The 18,307-nt window shown below is 42.9% G+C and overlaps 1 protein-coding gene across 2 annotated transcripts in view; it reads left to right on the top strand.

The window, feature by feature from the left end:
• The first annotated feature begins 938 nt into the window (after positions 1 to 938).
• The window catches only part of CCDC85C (coiled-coil domain containing 85C), a 188,952-nt gene continuing 171,583 nt past the window's right edge, over positions 939 to 18,307 (top strand). For both annotated transcript variants that reach the window (XM_044436425.1, XM_044436424.1), the window contains exon 1: positions 939 to 2,611. In XM_044436425.1, the coding sequence (XP_044292360.1) occupies positions 1,903 to 2,611 (709 nt within the window). In that variant the 5' untranslated portion in view covers positions 939 to 1,902. The remainder of the gene's footprint in view (positions 2,612 to 18,307) is intronic.

Genomic DNA, 18,307 nt, shown 5'->3' with positions numbered 1-18,307 from the left:
TGCCCAGAGTGAAGTAAAAATAATAAATAGGACCATGTGGAATCCAATTAATTGTGTCATTCCCGATCCTCAAAATGGAGCTCCATTTGCACGGAAGGCAGTGTTAGGGGATGGCCCAGGAATGCTTCCCCCCCCCCCCCCCCGCATCTGTCTGCCTGAGTTTTTTTTCTCCTCCTTTTTCTTTTTTCTATGTCCTCCTCTCCTTGTCCCTAATCCTTTTTTACAAACAGGGCTGCCCTTAGGAGATAAAGATACATACAGAGAGATTTTAGAACACCTGTAAATTAGCAAATGCAAATTGGAGCATTTTATTTTGCGGGTCTGAGCGCCGGATCTTTTCGCTGCCTAGCACCGCCGCTGACCGAAAGAGACGCGGGGAGCGCGAATGAGAAATGCTGTTTAACAGCAGAGAAAATCAAATGAAATCAGAGAAGGACCTGTTTCGCCCTTTCACTCGCAGAGCAATTCGCTCTTTTGCGTCCCTCCAGTGCACATCCGTTCAGCGTCTGTGGCCAGGTAGGGATTAAACTCCCCGCCTAGGATCAGGAGTGGATTAGAGGTGACCCTTCGGGAAAGGTACAAGCGAGCGCGGCGTATGTGTGCGCGTCTGCGGGAGGGAAGTGCCTGGTTTGCCCGCAGCCGCTCCAGGTGGGGAAGAAGCTCGCGGCGCCTTTAAGAGACGCAAGGCCCTCTACCTTTCCCTTTGTACCTGCTTTTTCGAAAGGCGCCCTCGCGGCCTTCTCATTGGCGGAAGAGTGGGGGAACCCACCTCCTCCCCCCGGTAACCTGACCCCGGGCGGAAAGTGAAGGCAACCTGAGAGGACCAAGTGGGGGCATGGAGGGTAAGCCACCCCGCTCCCTGATTGGCCAGTGCGGAGGCAAGGGCGGAGCGTCGCTCTCTCAGCGGCCTGCCTCCGCCCGCTCGTAAGACTGAGCAGTGCTGGCGCTGCTGCTTGGAGTAGTCGCTGCAAGAATAGAAGCGCCTGCGTGGATTGGGTTTCTCTTCCTTTGCTCTGAATTGCTCGCCGCGCTGCTCCAGCCTCATTCCAGGTTCTCCTAGGCAGGCTCCCCGCCTCCTCTCTTTTGGAGTAGGCGGCGCCTCGGTTGCAGCTCCTTCCTTGCTTTCGCTCTCGGGTCCTTGCTGATGATTGTTTCATTAAAGGAATGCTCTTTTCTGTCACCCTCACCTTTTGCCGTGAGGTTTAAATGCAGTTTACAAAGGGGCTGACATCACCCGGAGAACTGCCTTGGAGCGCAAAGCAGAAGCATAAAGAAGAAGAAGAAATCAATTCTCTAAAAAATGGCATTTTATTTCATTTTCTAGTAACTGTTAACTGTTCAGCTGCTGTCCACAGAGCGGTTGGATCATTGAAGCTAGAGGCGCCGACTAATTCTCAACGTATTTTTTGAAACTGCTCTTATTTGTTGGGAATCGATGGGGCATGATGCTAGAACAAGTGAAACGAATAAAACCCAGGCAGGTTGAACTGTGAGCTAACAACTTCCTCTCCCGTTGCTGTGGTTTTAATAACCCGCGGTAAGTGGATTTGCTTAATTTCTAAGAGGCTTCGTGGAAATAATTAGAAAGGTTTGGAACTGGCTTTTTCTAAACCCATGTTTGCTTTTTAAAGTTATGCAATGTTAAGGCATGGGAATAGTAGGAAAGAGAACACATCTTACAGAAATGCATGGATTTACTGTGTTTCCCGGTCTTGATCTTGAAGAATTAGAGTGAGTCTTTTAAAAAACGATAGAAAGATTTTTTTTTTAAAGAAGAAACCCTCCAAAATGTTGCAATAAATTTTAGACCTAAAGTATTTTGTTTTAAACAATCCTTCTGTGTGGAAAAAGTGGGTTGTTTCTTTGCTCCCTTCACATACCCTGGAGCACCAGAGTACAAACATGGCAAAAAATTCTGTGGAGGGGTCAAAAGAAGACCTCAGCAAGATGACAGAAGAAGACATGTTGAGGTGGAGCAAAGAGGAGTTGGTGAAAAGGCTGAAGAAAGTAGAGAATGAAAAGATGAACTTGATGGTGGAGCACAGCAACTTGATGAAGGATGTGAACCGGAGGCTGCAGGTTCACCTGCATGAGATCAGGGGTCTGAAAGAGGTCAATCAGAAGTTGCAGGATGATAACCATGAACTGAGGGAACTCTGCTGCTTCTTGGATGATGACAGACAGAAGGGGAAGAAGCTGTCCAGGGAATGGCAGAGGTTTGGGAGACACACTGCTGGTGTGATGTGGAAGGAGGTGGGAATGTACCAGCAGAAGCTGAAAGAGTTGGAGGCCAAGCAGGAGTCCCTCATGAGGGAGAACATGGAGCTGAAGGAGATCGTTCTGATGTTGGATGAAGAGAGGAATGGAGCTGGCTCCCGGAGCTCCATAGACAGCCAGGCCAGTCTCACCAACCTGAATGGGGGCTCTGGAACCAGGGATGTTGGTGATGGGAGTAGTACGTCCAGCACTGGCAGCGCAGGGAGTCCTGACCATCACCACCATCACCTGCACCATCACAAACATGTTGAAAACAAGGCCGGAGCTATCCGGAGGTCTATGGATGACCTCTCTACGCCGCTGCATCACAGGAGCATCCCCAATGGGCTCAATGGTAAGTCCTGGCTTCCAGGCCACATGTTTCTTTCTGCACTAGAAATGGGGTGCCACCAAACTTTTGGCTAAGGGGACACACCAGTGGGGACTTGCCTTCGTTCAAAGCTTGTTGAACCTACTGTATATCTCAATCCAGAAGTGGGCCCTGCTCTTACTCATTTAATAGAGTGTATGCAGGTGCTTAATATGGATTAAGTTATCCCAGAATACCTTTTAATGACCCTGAGTTTCCAGCAGACTTGATTCATCCTTTCTTCTAAGGCACGTTTATGGGGAATCTAATCTGTAACTCTCTTTTGAGTGACCCTTGATGCTCCGGTGTAACACGGGTGTGATTTGGGGCTCTTGTAGAAAGCTTCACCCAACATTCAACAGCAGCAGCTCTTTGACTGGCGGTGTCAGCCTAGCCTTTAAACACTCCTGGGTAAGCTTCTGGTAATGAGATTTGCCATGATGTGTTCTTCTGCCACAGACCTTCTTGAACTGTGGCCTTCCACGTGCGGAAGGCGGAAAAGTGTTCTGGGACAGAAGGTGCCATGGTGGTGCAGACATGATCTAGATCAGACTAACTTGTCAAGACCCAGATGACGGCATTGTGGATTTTATCAGAAAAGATTTCTCTGTTTACTGACTGGCTCTGGAATAGCACTGTTGCTGATCTAAACCAGCATCATAGCAAAACTGGGAAGGCTATGTTATTTAGTCTTTTCCTTCCTCTTCCATTTTAAGGGTTGCGTAATTGCCTGGGCTAATTTCTGAACTAAACAAACACTGATTGATCTTTATTACAACACACACACACACACACACACACCACCCAACCAAACATTGTCACGCGTCAGCTTTCAGTTCTCTGTTCTTGCTGCCTGTTTGATAGTTTGGACTGACTATAAAGAATAGAGGTGGTGCTGGGACAGCTGTTTATATCCTTATCTACAACAGAGGGTAAAAGCTCTCTCCCTTAGCTGTGGAGGTTTGCTCTAATAGGACAACTCTGTCTAACTGAATAACCTCAGTCAAATATTATGGTCAGTGTATGTGCGTTCCCACATTTGTTTGTGTTTTCTTCTTTTAAGTTCCAGTTGTTTGGTGACCAGAATGCCTAATAATGGATCCATGCAAATATTTAGTGTCACAGCCATTAAATGAGCTAACTATTTATTATATATCTATCTATCTTTTGAGCCTATCCTATCTTGAGGGATTAGCAGGGAATCGGAGCTTAGGTAGCAGGCGCCAATAGGATAATGGTTGCAGGGGGTGTGCCTTTAATATTACACACATTGAATAGCCAGCTAAAATTCTGTCCTTTCACTGCCTTGCCTGTAACTGCTCAATCCAGTTCAAATAAAATTGAGTGCATTGTAATTGAACAACTTCAGCCCTTTGAGTGCCCATGGACTGAAAGTTTTGTGGACACAAGGCCGCCACTGAATCTGACTACATATTCTTGCCTTTTGAACTTTGCACACTCAGATAGTCAAGGGAGTGCTCTCTTGGGAATTGCAAGACAACCTTTTTAGGCACCTAAAACTTGGAACAGGTTTAAAGGGATAAGATTGAAAGGAGGCGGGAAATTATATAAGCTGCCTTGTGTTCCCTGAAGGGCAAAAAGGCAGGGTATAAATATAATAAATAAAAAGGTTTTCCATTGGATTATATGGTACAGTTACGCTCCAAATCTAATGATCCTATCCCTAGCCATATTTGATTGAAAGTTAAGTCTCCCAGGCTTCATTCATATGCTAAGCCACAATTTAACCATATGAAGATAAGCTGCATCAGCCCTGTTGATGCAGACCTTCCTTGCTGTTCCCTCTTCTCCTGGTGTGGCTTTCAGAAGGAATTTGGAAACTTCTGGTTTTAAACTCAGTTTGTTGCAATGTTCAAACCTTGATAAAGTGCGAGTCAAACCATAGTATATGAAGCTGTCTCACTTTCGTTAAGCAGAGTAGAGACTAACCACATTTTAGGGTTGGGATGTGAGGTTAAACTGGTCAATCTAAAATGGAAGTGCAAGTTTCCAATCTCCTTGAGAAGAAAAGGGCAGGGAGTAAGTGACCCCAAGGCTTACTGCAGGCAAATGGTGTCACTATTTGCAAGTCAGTGTACCAAGAACTGCAATCACAGGATGCCCAGTCTGAATAAGATTCTATTTGTGCCAAAAGGAATAAGCTGGCAAACTTAAAATCACAGAAGAATAGAGTTGTAAGGCACCACGAAGGCCACTGGGTCCAACCCCCTGCTGTTGCAGGATACCAGTCCACACCACTCAGATGGCTTGTTCATATGCCTTTGCTATGACCTATTTCCATTAGAACCTTCAATTTTAAAGATCATCTTTGATGTAGTAGTTAAAGCATATTACCTGCTTCTCTAGTCTTGGCAACTAAAATGTCTTTATTGGTGGCAAAAAGACTTATGCAACATCCAGTAGAAGCAGTTTATATAATATCATAGCCTTCCCTGACGTGACATTGTCCAGGTAGTTTGGAAAACTCCCTCAATTCCTGGTCATTAGCCATTCCTGCTGGGTTGATGGGAATTGCATCTGGAGTGCACCAAGTTGAGGAAGGCTCTATTAATGGTTCATTATTATGTACTTATACCTTGCCTTTTCTCCAAGGCACACTGTGATGTTTATCCTCATAATAAACCTGTGTGGTGGGTAAAGTTGGGAGGACGGGACTGGTTTGAGTCATCTGTGTGCTGCTTCACTGATGGGAGATTGGGCTCACAACTGTGTCATTCCAGTGGTATTGCTCCCAGAGTAAATTCCAGCACAATCATACATATGCTCACTTGATTTCCCACTGATTTCAATAGGACATATTCCCTACAAAATGCATAGGATGTATTCCCTACAAAGTGTATGGGACAGTGTTCTTGCCTGGACAGATGCTCCACTGAAAGCTTATAGAGCTGCATTGTTACAGTGAGCTTGTTATGCTGGGGTGATATCCTCCATTGTAGTAGAATACCATCATAACTACTTGCCATTGATAGCATGGTTCTCCATGAAATTGTCTAATCCAGGGTGGTCCAAATTTTGTACCTCAAGAGCTGCTTGAGAACTTTGGTACAGGACCTGGGAAGGCACACAATGAACTACATTTTCACATCATGATTAAAGAGTTTGCAATAAATTTATTTAATTTCATATACATGATTAATATAATTAACCATTAAGCAAGGGAGAAAACTGATATGAGGTCTCAGAGTTGGCTTTTCTCTGTGAGTTGGAAGAAACAAACCCTCCCCAACCCCTCCTTCCTTCTTGGAATTGGTGTGCTAAGCCTCTTGTATTTGAGCTGACAAGCTCTTCCCAGCATGCCCCACCTGCCACTCATCTGCTGGAGCAGTGTGAGGCATGCTGGGACAAGCTCTCAGGAGGCTGCAGTCATGCCTATGCTATTGCTGGGATCTGAACTGTACGGGGAGACAGGGTTCCAAGCAGCAGGAGGACTGCAGAACAAGGCATTGAAGGCCATATGTAGTCCATGGGCTGCGTGTTAGATCACACTGGTGTGATACCTTACAATATATTCCCATTCTTTGTCATTTTTATCATAGTAAAATGTGAAAATTTATAATCCCATGCATGCTTCAATAGCAAAAACAGGCCTTCAGCTTGAGGATTGTTTCCAGCAATATATTAATATAAATCAGCCTATTCGTATGTTGCCTGCCCATTCAAGTATTTGTGCCTTGGATTCAGTAGCAGATATTGTTGAAAATTTTCCCTTTTTTGAAAATATGGTTTTGGCATTTACTATTCCTGTATAAATACTACCTGCTACATCTTTTCTTCCCCTCACATATCAAAAATGTTGCAAGTTCTTCTCACTACCCAATTGAATCATGCTCATTAACTAGATATTTTAAAAACTGAATGACAGCAAAGTTTATGGCATGGATGGTTGGTAATGATGTTGATTTTCTGGATAATCTTGAATTTAAAAATTTCTTTAAAACTTGATCTCTCTCTCTAGGGCATCAGAATGTTTTCTGATGTAATCTGAAAAGAATGCAGTGATTTGCATGGAGTGATTTGCATAGGAAAATTTTATGATGCCCTAGAGTAATCTATTTAAGCATGTTTATTTTTCTTGTATGTAATTAACAACAAGGTGAAGGAAAGCACCCCTTGTTAATTTGTTTCCAAAACACAATTGCTTATTTGATCAGAAATATTTTGGATTGGCGGGGGGAGAAATAAAGCACACTGGAAATTATAGTCCCACAACATCATGTTGAAAGGAAGGAAACAGGAATGCAAACTGTAGTTTCCCAAGTCACTGTATTGTCTCATAACTTTGGAACATGCTCTGCCTTGCTCAGAGTCATGGCTGGGACCCTCACCAAGATGGTGGCTCAGGGTTTCAGACCCTACTGACGCTAAAAGACATACACATCCAATCTTTTCCAAGATCTTCCCCATCCTATTTGGGAAAGCTTCCATCTGAGTGTTTCCCCCCAAACTTTTGTACTCCTGAATACTGTGGGGACTCCCAAAACTGCTAATACCTTTGGTTGTGCCAATTTGGCTACACAAATTTGGTCCTTGGAGAATTGAGGTTGCTTGTTTATATTGTTTCTGATCTGCAACAGTGTTTGAGAAGGAGGGTGGATGGGTAGGTAATTTCTAGGGGGGAAAAAGAACTAGGTTCCAAGTCTGAATAGAAGCTGCACATAGAAGTCCAGACCCCTAATCCCAGGTTAGAGTTACATTCAGTATGACAGGAATTAGCACCCTTCGCACACACATTTTTGTTTGTGCGCAGTTAGGAATTGGGGAGAAGGCTTGGTTTTGGTTCTGCAGTCGTTCTATGTCTCAGAGGTGCTTGCGATATCTGAAGCCCTGCCTGATGGGTGGCTGGAAGCAAGTTTAGAAACACACATGTGGTAACACATAAACCAGTAAAACAAGTCCCTTCCCCAAATAACCAACAGATGGTGGGGAGGAAAGTGACGGGAGAGGCAAAGGCAACAGGGGATTAATCTACTTGGACATATCCCCAATCTCCAGATGAAATTAAGGAAGGATTTAATGGGAATGGGGTTTTAAATAGGGGGTTGACCAAAGAAAGAACGTAGCATCACACTTGCTTTCCTGGAACACATCTCTGAATTAAAACACAGAGGAAATGAATAGAATGGTGTACGGAAGGAATAGCTCTGTGGGAAAGTATAAATGAGAATTACTGGGGAGTGAGGGGAAAAGATGGAATGCTGGCCCGGCATACTTTAAAAAAAGAGGATGAAGTGTTTGTGTTGGAGGAAAAAAGGGGATGGAAAGCCAGCGTGGTGATTTGGGCGGGGGGGCTTGGCATGATTTGAATGATGGGAAAATAGAATAATTGTAGTACCAAAATTGTGTACAGAATTGGGGGAACTGAAGTGTAATGGTTGGTTACCATAAGAAATATATAGGAAAATGAGAACTGTAGCCACCTGGATGGAGAAGGAGGCATGGATACTATAGAGGGAAAGGTAGACCTTGTCCATTGCTAAAGAAAATGCTGTCATTTATCCCTGTTGGTTTCTAAAATACTCTCACATTCCTCATATTACTTAAACACTAAAAATGGTAGGCTGTATCTGTCTACACACTGCCAATAAGATCGGATAATATTTATGCCATTCGCTTTCCATCTCCTATTCAAAATAGGCATGTATTTTAGGAGACATAGTGAAATTGCTCACTACAAAAGTTTCAACACTATTCCTTAAAGGCATAGTACAGAGGTGGCCAAACAGAGGCTCTTTTAGTTTATTTTGTGTCTTGCCACTCCCTGCATTCCCACAGGCATCCACTTGCCACGCAACACCTGTCATCTTCACCCTTGGCTGTCCGCTTGTGGCTCTCAGACATCTGACATTTATTGTGTTGTGGCTGTTCTGTTAAGCAGGTCTGGCCACCCTGGCATAATGGAAATTGTAGTTATGGACTCTCTTATCTTTATTCCTTGGTTTTTTCTTCTTCTGACTATTCTGTTCAGTGCTTTGAATCTACCCAGAGAACATTTTCTTGGGGGTGGAATAAAAAATATAATCAGTGGGTCCATCACAGAATTATGATTCCAAATATTTGTTAAGAGAACCATTCTGTTTAAAATTGGTTACATGAGTAGTATAGATATGCCTAAAACTTGCTCCAACCCTATGCATCAGCTCCAGACTCTTATTAATGAATTTAGATGATGTTCATGTTGGCTTGTGGTCCCAATACAGTCATTAATGGAAACAAATTCCACATGGGTCCCCATAATCAATCTTGGTGTCCTTCAGATATTTTGGGCTTCATTTCCCGTTAGCCTCAGGAATAGTGAAAGTTGGAATCCAAACATATGGAGAATCTCAACTTGGGAAAGCTGCCATAAGATGATGATGAGGAACATGGCAACCACCTTGGGTTCTCTGGAAGAGGAGAAAGGCACCTGTAAATGTAATGTAGTAATAATGATTCATTTGTTTGTTGACATGCTTCTTTTTGTTGTGGGAAGCAGTGTTCCTTGGCAGTTGATCCATTTTTTGAGCATAGCTGGGTCCAGAATAATCTAACACTTTCAATCAAGTTCTTCCTGGAAAATAAGAGGTGAAACCTCTCAGTGACCCACAGTGTCCTGACCAATCTCGGAGTTCAGAGTATACTTCCCTTCATCGTGGGATGGCTACAGAAGGAGTCAGCCTTGTGCAGAGTTCTCCAGCCCAGTGAATGTTCGTTTATCTGTCTAGTGGGAGTGCTGACTTTTTCTAGCTAGGTTCCAAGGATACACTGGCATGTTACAAAGCATGTGTGGTAACTTGCCTAAGCTTCTCCTCAAGGCTATCCAACTACTCCACCCTACCTTATGTTAGAGGGTTCTGGGGGTTGAGAAATCACTTGGCAGCTTAGATCCTTTGAATTTGTCTCTGTCTTGAGATGTAAAGGGAGAGAAACAAATCTGATAGAGGGAAGGGAAGCAGACTCAGTTCCCATTGCCACCTCTTTAGGCTATCTGCCCACTGTGTGGCTTTTGGAAGGGAAAGAATTTAGGGAGGAGTGGCCCATTCTTCAGCTGGGAGCTCCTGAGGGCCACAGGGAAGTGACCAGATGTGGAGCCCTCCCCATTCTGGCCATAGCATGGAAAAGTAGGTACTGCATGGACTGGGGGCCGTCACACTAGAAGACTTAATGTTCCCTGAAATCCATTGAACAGGTTCTGCAGGCCTTCGGACTGATGGTCACGTTATAGTCAAGAGTGGGGTGATTTGCCATGGTGCTCCAGTCTAGCTCCTCCATAGTGTATATGCAAGGCTGGTATCTGAACAGAAGTACCTGTGGGGATACCTGTTTCCTTCTGTATAGTACTGAGTTCGGGGAGATGCATCTTCGTACAATTTATATTATTATTCAATTATCCAAAAGGTAGCTGAATGCCTGACAGTGCATTACACCACATGACCAGATCACAGTTCACCTTAGAGAATCACATCACTAATTTGTTATTGGTCTGTTTATCCTCCCTTTCCACAACACATGCCAAACAGGATGAAAATAAAGCATTAAAAATCTAAAGCATGTAATCCAAAGCATACCCCAATGGCAGGCTGCAATGTTATGCTGCAGACAAACCCTTTTAAAATGAGGACTGGAGTAACCCCAGCTGACAGGAAGGGAGCACTTGTGGGGAGTTTGCTTCTGTTCCAGCTTCTGGCAGAAAGGACGCTTGGCTTGGATTGCACTGAAGAGCTAAAGGAATCAGAATGTGGCTGCTGGCATTGGCCAGGTGACAAAGAATCACTGGCAGGTTACGTTCCTGCCACCCAGAAAGAAGATGAGCAAGAAGAAGATGAGCCTGGCCCATCCATCAGGTGCATAAGGAGAAGCTGCAGGGAACTTGCTTCCTTCTCCCTGCCAGAAAGAATATTCACCTCCAACTGGGACTGCAGAGTGGAAGGAAAGCAGACTGGTTGTGTCAGATGGGCAGGTGAATACCCTGGCTGTGCCTGCTGCATTGCATGGGATTATATTGGTTTCTATTATTGCAATCTGTTTTAAACCACCCTGAGGATAGTTCAGTCAAAATTCAGGATGCAATCTATACAAATCAGAGCAGATCAAACCTGTGCAGAATCAGACTTCCTGTGGGACTCTGCTCTTCTTAAGGTAAAGTCCACCTGCATGCAGCAATTTCCTGGATGCACAGATCAGTAAGCTAATCTTGCTAGGATGCTTTTATAGGTGTTGGATAGCTTATTTATTTGAGTGTGTTTGTTCCACATATTTGCATCTTTTTCCTGAAAGAATCCCAGGCAGCTTACCTAATTCTTCTCCTTTCCATTTTATCCTTATGACAACCCTGTGAGGTAGGCTAGGCTGAGTGTCAGTGACTGGCCCAAAGACCTCCAGGGAACCCTATGACTGAGCAGGATTAGAACCCAGATCTCCTGAGTCCCAGTCCAATACTCTGATCACTACATTACACTGCCGTACTCCATCCAGCCCTGCAGATATTAAAAGGGCTCGGGAACCCAGCATTTGCCTGATTTCTGGCCTGAGATGTGTGATGTGGTGTTTGGACCAGGAATAGGATCAAGAGTTGCATGGGTAGCAATTTTGTTGAAGTTAAGCAGGCTTGGGGCTGGTCAGTGCTGGGTGTTGCTCTGCCTTGCTGCTGGATGCACACTGCTTGAATTCTGCCATGGAGAAGGGCTGAATCAGCCAACACCTCTCCCATCTCCAGGCAGTGAAATGTGGGGATGGTGATCATGGGCAGAGCCATTGCCCTGTAGATGAGTTTGCGTTTTACCAGGTTCGGACCCTCCCTTCTGCAGGGAGGATTGGAAAAGGCTGTTGTCAGAATATATGCTCAGGCAGCCCACCCCAAATAGGAATTTATACCAGCCACTAAAAATGAAAAGGATGGGTGCATGTAGAGTTGTTTAGTTTTATATTCTGTGTGCATGTGGGTGGAATGGGTCCTAAGTTCAAATCCTGCTTCCGTACCGCATCATGTACAGAACTAACCAACTTGGCTCTTCTGAGAACAAGGCTGAAGATGCTATCTTTGCCTTTGCCCCTCTCAAATATTAGGTGGTACAAAGCAACATGTCCACCCCCATGTTGCCCTATTGAAAAGGGTTTTGTGAATCAGCCCTTGGTTTCCACTCAGCACACGATTAGAATAACTTGCACTGCAAAGAACAGATTCCCTGGGCATTGTTGTAATCTGCTCATGTGTGTGAGCACAGTTCCTCCCATTTCTTGGCTGCTTGTGTGGGAAGGAACTATTTGGATGCAAGCCAACATTTCCCCTTTTTCCCTGGTGAGGGGGCTTAGGCCTCTGCTTTCTGGTCACCCAGACCCTCTAAGGTGGCTAAAACCAAAGTTCTGTGTGAGTTTCATGCATTGGTGAGATTAGGCAGGTATATTTTATATTTTCTTTTCAGTGTCATTCAAAGGCTTTCTTGTAAACCTGATCCAGAGACCAGAGGTAGTGTTCTAAAGACTTCAATGGCTGTTCTCAGATATGCATCAGTATTCATTGTAGTCCATCTTAAGTGCCTCTTGGAAAAGCCCATATGAATACACATGCAAATGTTGCCTCTTGTCTGGACTGTTTTGACTGACTCAGAAAAGAAAAGTTTGCAGCCCAAGCAATTCCGTTTAGGATTGTCCAAGAATGAATGGTGGAAGGGTAATGAGTGTGTGACTGAGAAATCACTCTGGCTTAAAAAGCTGCATTTCCCCAGCCCCGCCATCTCTTCTTTGCTTCAGCTTTTTTGATTCTGTGATTTTTAATGTTTCTTTGAAAAATCTGGAAAGTTGATGTCCAAACATGGGGCCAAAGAAGGAAAGTAAAGCATCAAAGGTACATGCATGCGCATATATATATATATATATATATATATATATATATATATATAGAGAGAGAGAGAGAGAGAGAGAGAGAGAGAGAGAACAAACATAAATGTGGTGATCTTATACCTTAAAAATATAATTTTGATAACCTACCTTGAGTATATAGGATAGAAAGGAAGTAAGAAAAAGCTGATATACATGGAAAAAAGAGGCACTGGAGAAAAGGGGGAAAAAAGAAAACACAACAAACACTAAATATCATAGGAAGCATTTCATTCCTATCTTGATCGTTTTACATTTCAGCACTGCAGGCGCTTGGTGTTAGACCAGTTTTGAAAAAGCAGAGAAAAGTGTTTTCTGGACAACCTTGCAGAGCCGATTCAGGTCACACGTGGAATTGAAGAATGGAGGAAGATACTGTTTTGCCAACAAAACTGCGTTTTATCCCCATGTTTCTCATCATGTCCAGACCCATTCTGTCACTTCCCTTTTGTTTTAGGCTTGACTTTCTAAGTACTAAAGTTTCATAACTTCTTTTTCTTTTCTTTTCTTTTCTTTTCTTTTCTTTTCTTTTCTAACTTCTTTTATATCGTTTATATTTTTTATTTATTTTATATTGTTAACTTTAATTTTATATTGTTATTTTTGTATTGTATTTTATTGTGTTGTAAGCCGCCCCGAGGCTTTGGCAAGGGGCGGCATAGAAATGTTCTAATAATAATAATAATAATAATAATAATGAAACTGTTTATATACTTTAGATGTCATGATCTGTTTTGGGAACTCTAACTAAAAAGCTGGATCCAAATCTTATAACATAAATGCATCTAGGAAATCCTAAGCAAGAACTTTCCTCAGTCTCAACTCCCCAAAGGCTGGGTGTGCGTGAGAAAGACTGGCCAACCTTACAAAGTTGTTGCCAGGATTGATTTCATAAACCGTGCCAAGGATTCTGAGTGTTTGTTGTTGTGCCACTTGCACAATCTGGATTTTGTTCATTGTTGCTTGGGGTTGCAAGGAGTCTGGGTTGCCCTTGCCCTTCTCTTCTTCCTTGTATGTGCCTAGTGCTGATAGAGTGGGGCCCAAGTGCTAAGGAACAATGAATGAATGAACGAACGAACGAACGAACGAACGAATGGGAGCAGAGACCTAGCTGGGTTTTAAGATTTCAGGCCTTTGCAAAAAAACAAAAAACAAAACCTTTGCATGTCGGATCCCCCATCCCCTCTTCTAAAGGCTCTAGTTATATAACAAACCTTAAAAAAAGAAGAAGTGTGGAGAAACAACCTTTCCCTTGTGCAGAGACAGGTTGTTCAGTGGTTGGCTTCTTTTCCATTCTTCAATCTGTTCTCTTTTTTGCAAGAGATGCTAAGTGTCCCACTTCAAAAACAACAACATTGTATTTATATGGTGTGTGTGCTTCTAACCAGAAAATTGCTCTAGGGTTGCAGTCTGGTTCTTGGATTAACCAGCCCCCTGCAGAGTATGAGCAAAGTCAGCGGTCTTTTTAAAAATTAAAACTAAAATCTAGAGTTCAATAACTGATTATATCCGTTGGGTCCCGGCAATATCCTAAATGACTTGGTAATTAATATAGCAAACCCTGAATGTGCTGGGATATAGGAATGTACATTGATTGCTTCTGAATATGCTGTATGAAAGCGAGCTTAAACATTAACTTAGCCCCTTTAATGACTCTTTTTCTCACATTTTTTCCTCCCAGGATATGTTTCCATGACTCCAAGGTATTGTTGCTGGAGCCTTATTTAGGTTCCTAGGTTGTGATTGGAACAGCCTTTTTGAAATTTGACATTGAACTTGCCAAGGGCAGTGCTTCATATCTTTCAGAGCTAGAATTGCAGATCTGTAATGCTGAATTAGATCACAATGTTAACCTTCCTGAATGTGGTAACAACTTCTGTTTATTTGTTTGGTTTATCCAATTCAGGAACTGGCTGAGCTCAAACTTGCTTATCTTTGCAGATAATAGTGACAGTTTTATTTGTGTCTCTTCAGACTGCTAAGTCCAGCCTTGAGGATGAGATCCACATTCAATGTTTTTCTTGGTGGGTCTGTTTCTCCCTCACAACCTTTTAAAGAAAATTCCAGTACTGCAAAAGCAAGCCAACAGTCTAGGTCAGCCTTCCCACAACCCCACTCAGCACAGTTGGCTAGGAGTTCTGGAAATTTCAGTCCAAAACTTAAGAATGGTACCATGTTGAAGAAGGGTGACCTGGGCCAGCTTCCAAAATTCAACTAGGAATCCATCTAAAATGTTCCTAGCACATTTATAGATTAGCATGATCATAACCTGTGATTTATTAGAGGTATTACATGTCATAGGTATGAAGAAAATGGGAGCATGGTGCATCTTTCCAGATGTTGTGGTGGAAGGTGGAATTGTGCTTCCAAAAACTAAACATTAATGACTGAAAGCAATTAGGTGATCCTATGCAAAGAATGGCTGGTCTTCTATACCTCCGACTGTTCAGCAGAAGGAGTTTGGCAGGTGACATTTGCTTTATGGAAATGATCAATGTATATTTGGACTAGAATTGCTCTTAACAAAATCTTACACGTTCAGGTGCCCTCTCTTTATAAATCTGGTCAGTTCAAATTCCTTAACCTGGATATGATTGGGAAGAAACTTGTGGAAAAAAATTGTGTACCCCTAACCTTTTAACCATTTGCAGTTTGAGTCTGTTTATTACTTCTTTTGGGTCTGTTTATTTTTATTACTTCTCTCGAAGTTTGAAGTGTCCAAGTTTCCATACAGTGCAACAGTGCAACCAGACTGAAGCTGTGTAGATGAGCACAGATAGGCATGAATGAGATATAAAAAAATTATATGTGGTGTGAAGGAAGTCCTTTGGGAGAATCTTTGCCCTTCACCCATAATAGCAAAATTTAGGATCATCTCATGAAGCTGAATGGTGGGAAATGTAGGAAAGATGGAAGAAAATTGTTAACGAAGGGATGTGCTACTGCAAGGCGTGATGATGGCCACCAAATTAGATGCCTTTAAAAAGATATTAGACCACTTCATGGAGGATCAGGCTATCCATGACTGAATCCTGTGTCTCAGGATGCCAGTTGCTGAGGAACGTGAGTGGGAGGGTGCAACTGCAGTCATGGCCTACTTTTGGGCTTCCCAGAAGCAACTGCTTGGCTACTGTGTAAACAAGATGATGGACAAGATAGGCCTTTGGTCCAATTTAGCATGGCTCTCCTTATGTTCTTATGATGACTATCATGATTATATTAATGTGAATGGTTAGGTGTGACAGACAAGTATGTGAGGATGCTGTGGCTTTCTATCTCCTGAAATTACTCTTGTATGTGGCAAGAGGCAGGATGTGGAAAACTTCAGTCTTGCCACACCTTCATATTAGAACTGGGTTGACCAACTGCCAGGTTGCAGGTCAGCTCCTGGAGCTGAAGTACACCCATTTCTTTCAGGACCATCTATAGCTTCTCCTGAGCTGCATAGTCAAAGGTTTTGCTTTAGTCGATAAAGTATAGACTGATTTCCGAAATTCTTGGGTGTGCTCTGGTAGCCAGCATATATTTATGATATGAGCTTAAGTGATTCTTCCTTTTTGGAATCCAGCTTGAATGCCCTGGAGAAACTCTTCTTCCAATTCCAGTCCAGTGCCCCACACTGAGTGTACATTTACCTTACCTGTGAAACTTCATTATATAGCTCAGCTATATAATGGGAGCACAAGTTGTTCTGGTGCTGGATTAGAGTCCTGAGAACATGTCATTCTCAGAAATGCAGAGATCTGCTATTCCCATATTAGAGCATTCACACAACTGTTATGCCAAGAAAATACCACCAACAACCTATTATTAAGGTTTGTTAGTTCCATCCGTTTTCCATCCAAACCTGTCAATTTTATGAGTGGTATCTTTGAGTAGCTCTTTCCCGTGTCTGGCTGTACTCAGCCAAGGTGGACCTTTAAACGTGCTCAGTAGTTTCTGGATAAGGGTCAACTGACTTTCTGTAAACTGTAGGAGTGGAAAGGGTCTACATGGAACATGCTGTGATTTGTATTTTTGCCAATTATGCTATCGACTAATGTGTCTGTCGTAATAGCCCATCATGGCAATCTGTTTCAGTAAAGAAGTACTGCAATCTTGCAGGGAGGGGGAATGGTTAGGAGGGTGAAAGAAAACTACTAGCATTATTGATTCCCACTTGTATATGTCCACTTGTATACCTGGGGGCACAATATATTGTAATAATGTACAGCTATAGAAACGTGTTTTAAAAGGAAATAGCTGTTGCTTCAGGGTTTCAACTGATCTCTCATACACTATTAAGATGCTATAGTATTCTTTCCCTGTTCTCCACCTCATCTCCACCCCTGTAGGCCAAATAGCTTTCTGTTTTCATTAGGGTATTGGCAATCCATGAGTATGTTTGCTGGGATTAATTTAATGAGGCCAGAAAGATCAACAGGGGACATAGGAAGGATACTGGTCTGTCTCATTGGCAGTCAACCAGAAATTCCCAAAGGCCATTTTAGATTTAGACAAAGCTTTAAAAGTTTTCAAGCATAAATAAAACTGCAGATTTCTATGTGTTATGTTATTTAGCTAATCCAGATCCAAAGACTCTGTGTGTGTGTGTGTGTGTGTGTGTACGCTTAACAGTAAACTTAAAATTAATAGAACCACCAGTTAACATACAGTAATTTAAAGACAAAAGTTTCTGCAGCGATTTCTGAACAGCATGCAAACTCCCATCAATCTCTAGCTAAGGGAGCCGCTGCTTTCTTAGGTCACTGCCAAGAATCTTTGTAACGTCCCATCATCTCCAATTTATGGTGAGCCTATGAATGAATGCTCCCAATCCTGTCCTTGATAGCTCAGCTCTTGTCAACGCAAGGCTGTGGCTTCCTTTATGGAATCAATCCCTCTCCTATATAGTCTTCCCCTTTGTCTTCTACCTTTGACCTTCCTTAGTATGATTGTCTTCCCAGTGACGGTTGCTTTCTCATGATGTGTCCAAAAGTAGGACAGCTCCTGCCTCAGTTCTGTCATTTTTGTTTCCAGGACGAGTGCTGGCTTGATTCAGCCTAGGACCCACTTGATTGTCTTTCTGGCAGTCCAAGCTTTCTTCCAGCACCATGTTTCAAATGCATCAATTGTCTTCCTGTCAGCTTTCTTCATGGTTCAGCTTTCACACCCAGACATAGTGGATTGTCAAGAATATCTCCCTGGATACTAGGAATGTTGTAAGTCAGCACTCCCCAATTTAGTGACCTCCAGAAGTATTGGACTGCAGCTCTCATGACTGGGAATTGTGGGAGTTGCAGTGTAACACATGGAGGGCACCAGGTTGGGAAATGCTATTCTAAATATACTGGCTTGCAACCTACACCTGTCGCTACACCTGCCCGCCAAGACTTTTTCCTAGGCTCAAGTGCAGCTCTGTGCTGCCACCAAGGATGGGAAGAGGCAGTGACTCTGGTTTGGGAGTCTTTATGTGCATCATTTCACTGATGGTGGTTATAGATTTGTTCCTATTCCTAGCCTATTGCTGTTGGTATGCATTCCACCTTAATCCAAATGCATCTAGATTTCAAATGGACCACTGCCTAGCCTTATTTTGGCATGTAAAACTTTATCTTCAATTGTGCTATGATCTGGTAATCCTTGATATTGATTCTGTTGAATTCTTTGACCCCAGTTTGGTGACCCTGTTTAGTATTAGTTCCTCCAGTCTTGGATTCCATTTTTTCTTCTCTAATTGTCATTCATTCCCGCCCCCCATCTCAACTCACAGTTTTGCCATCTCTTCCAAAAATATTTTTGCACATCATAGCTGCATACTTTGGA

The sequence above is a fragment of the Varanus komodoensis genome, unplaced genomic scaffold, assembly GCF_004798865.1.
Source record: "Varanus komodoensis strain SLA01 unplaced genomic scaffold, ASM479886v1 scaffold3, whole genome shotgun sequence".
NCBI lineage: Eukaryota > Metazoa > Chordata > Lepidosauria > Squamata > Varanidae > Varanus > Varanus komodoensis.
The sequence above is the reverse complement of the archived record's forward strand: the minus strand, read 5'-3'. Positions and strand labels throughout refer to the sequence as shown.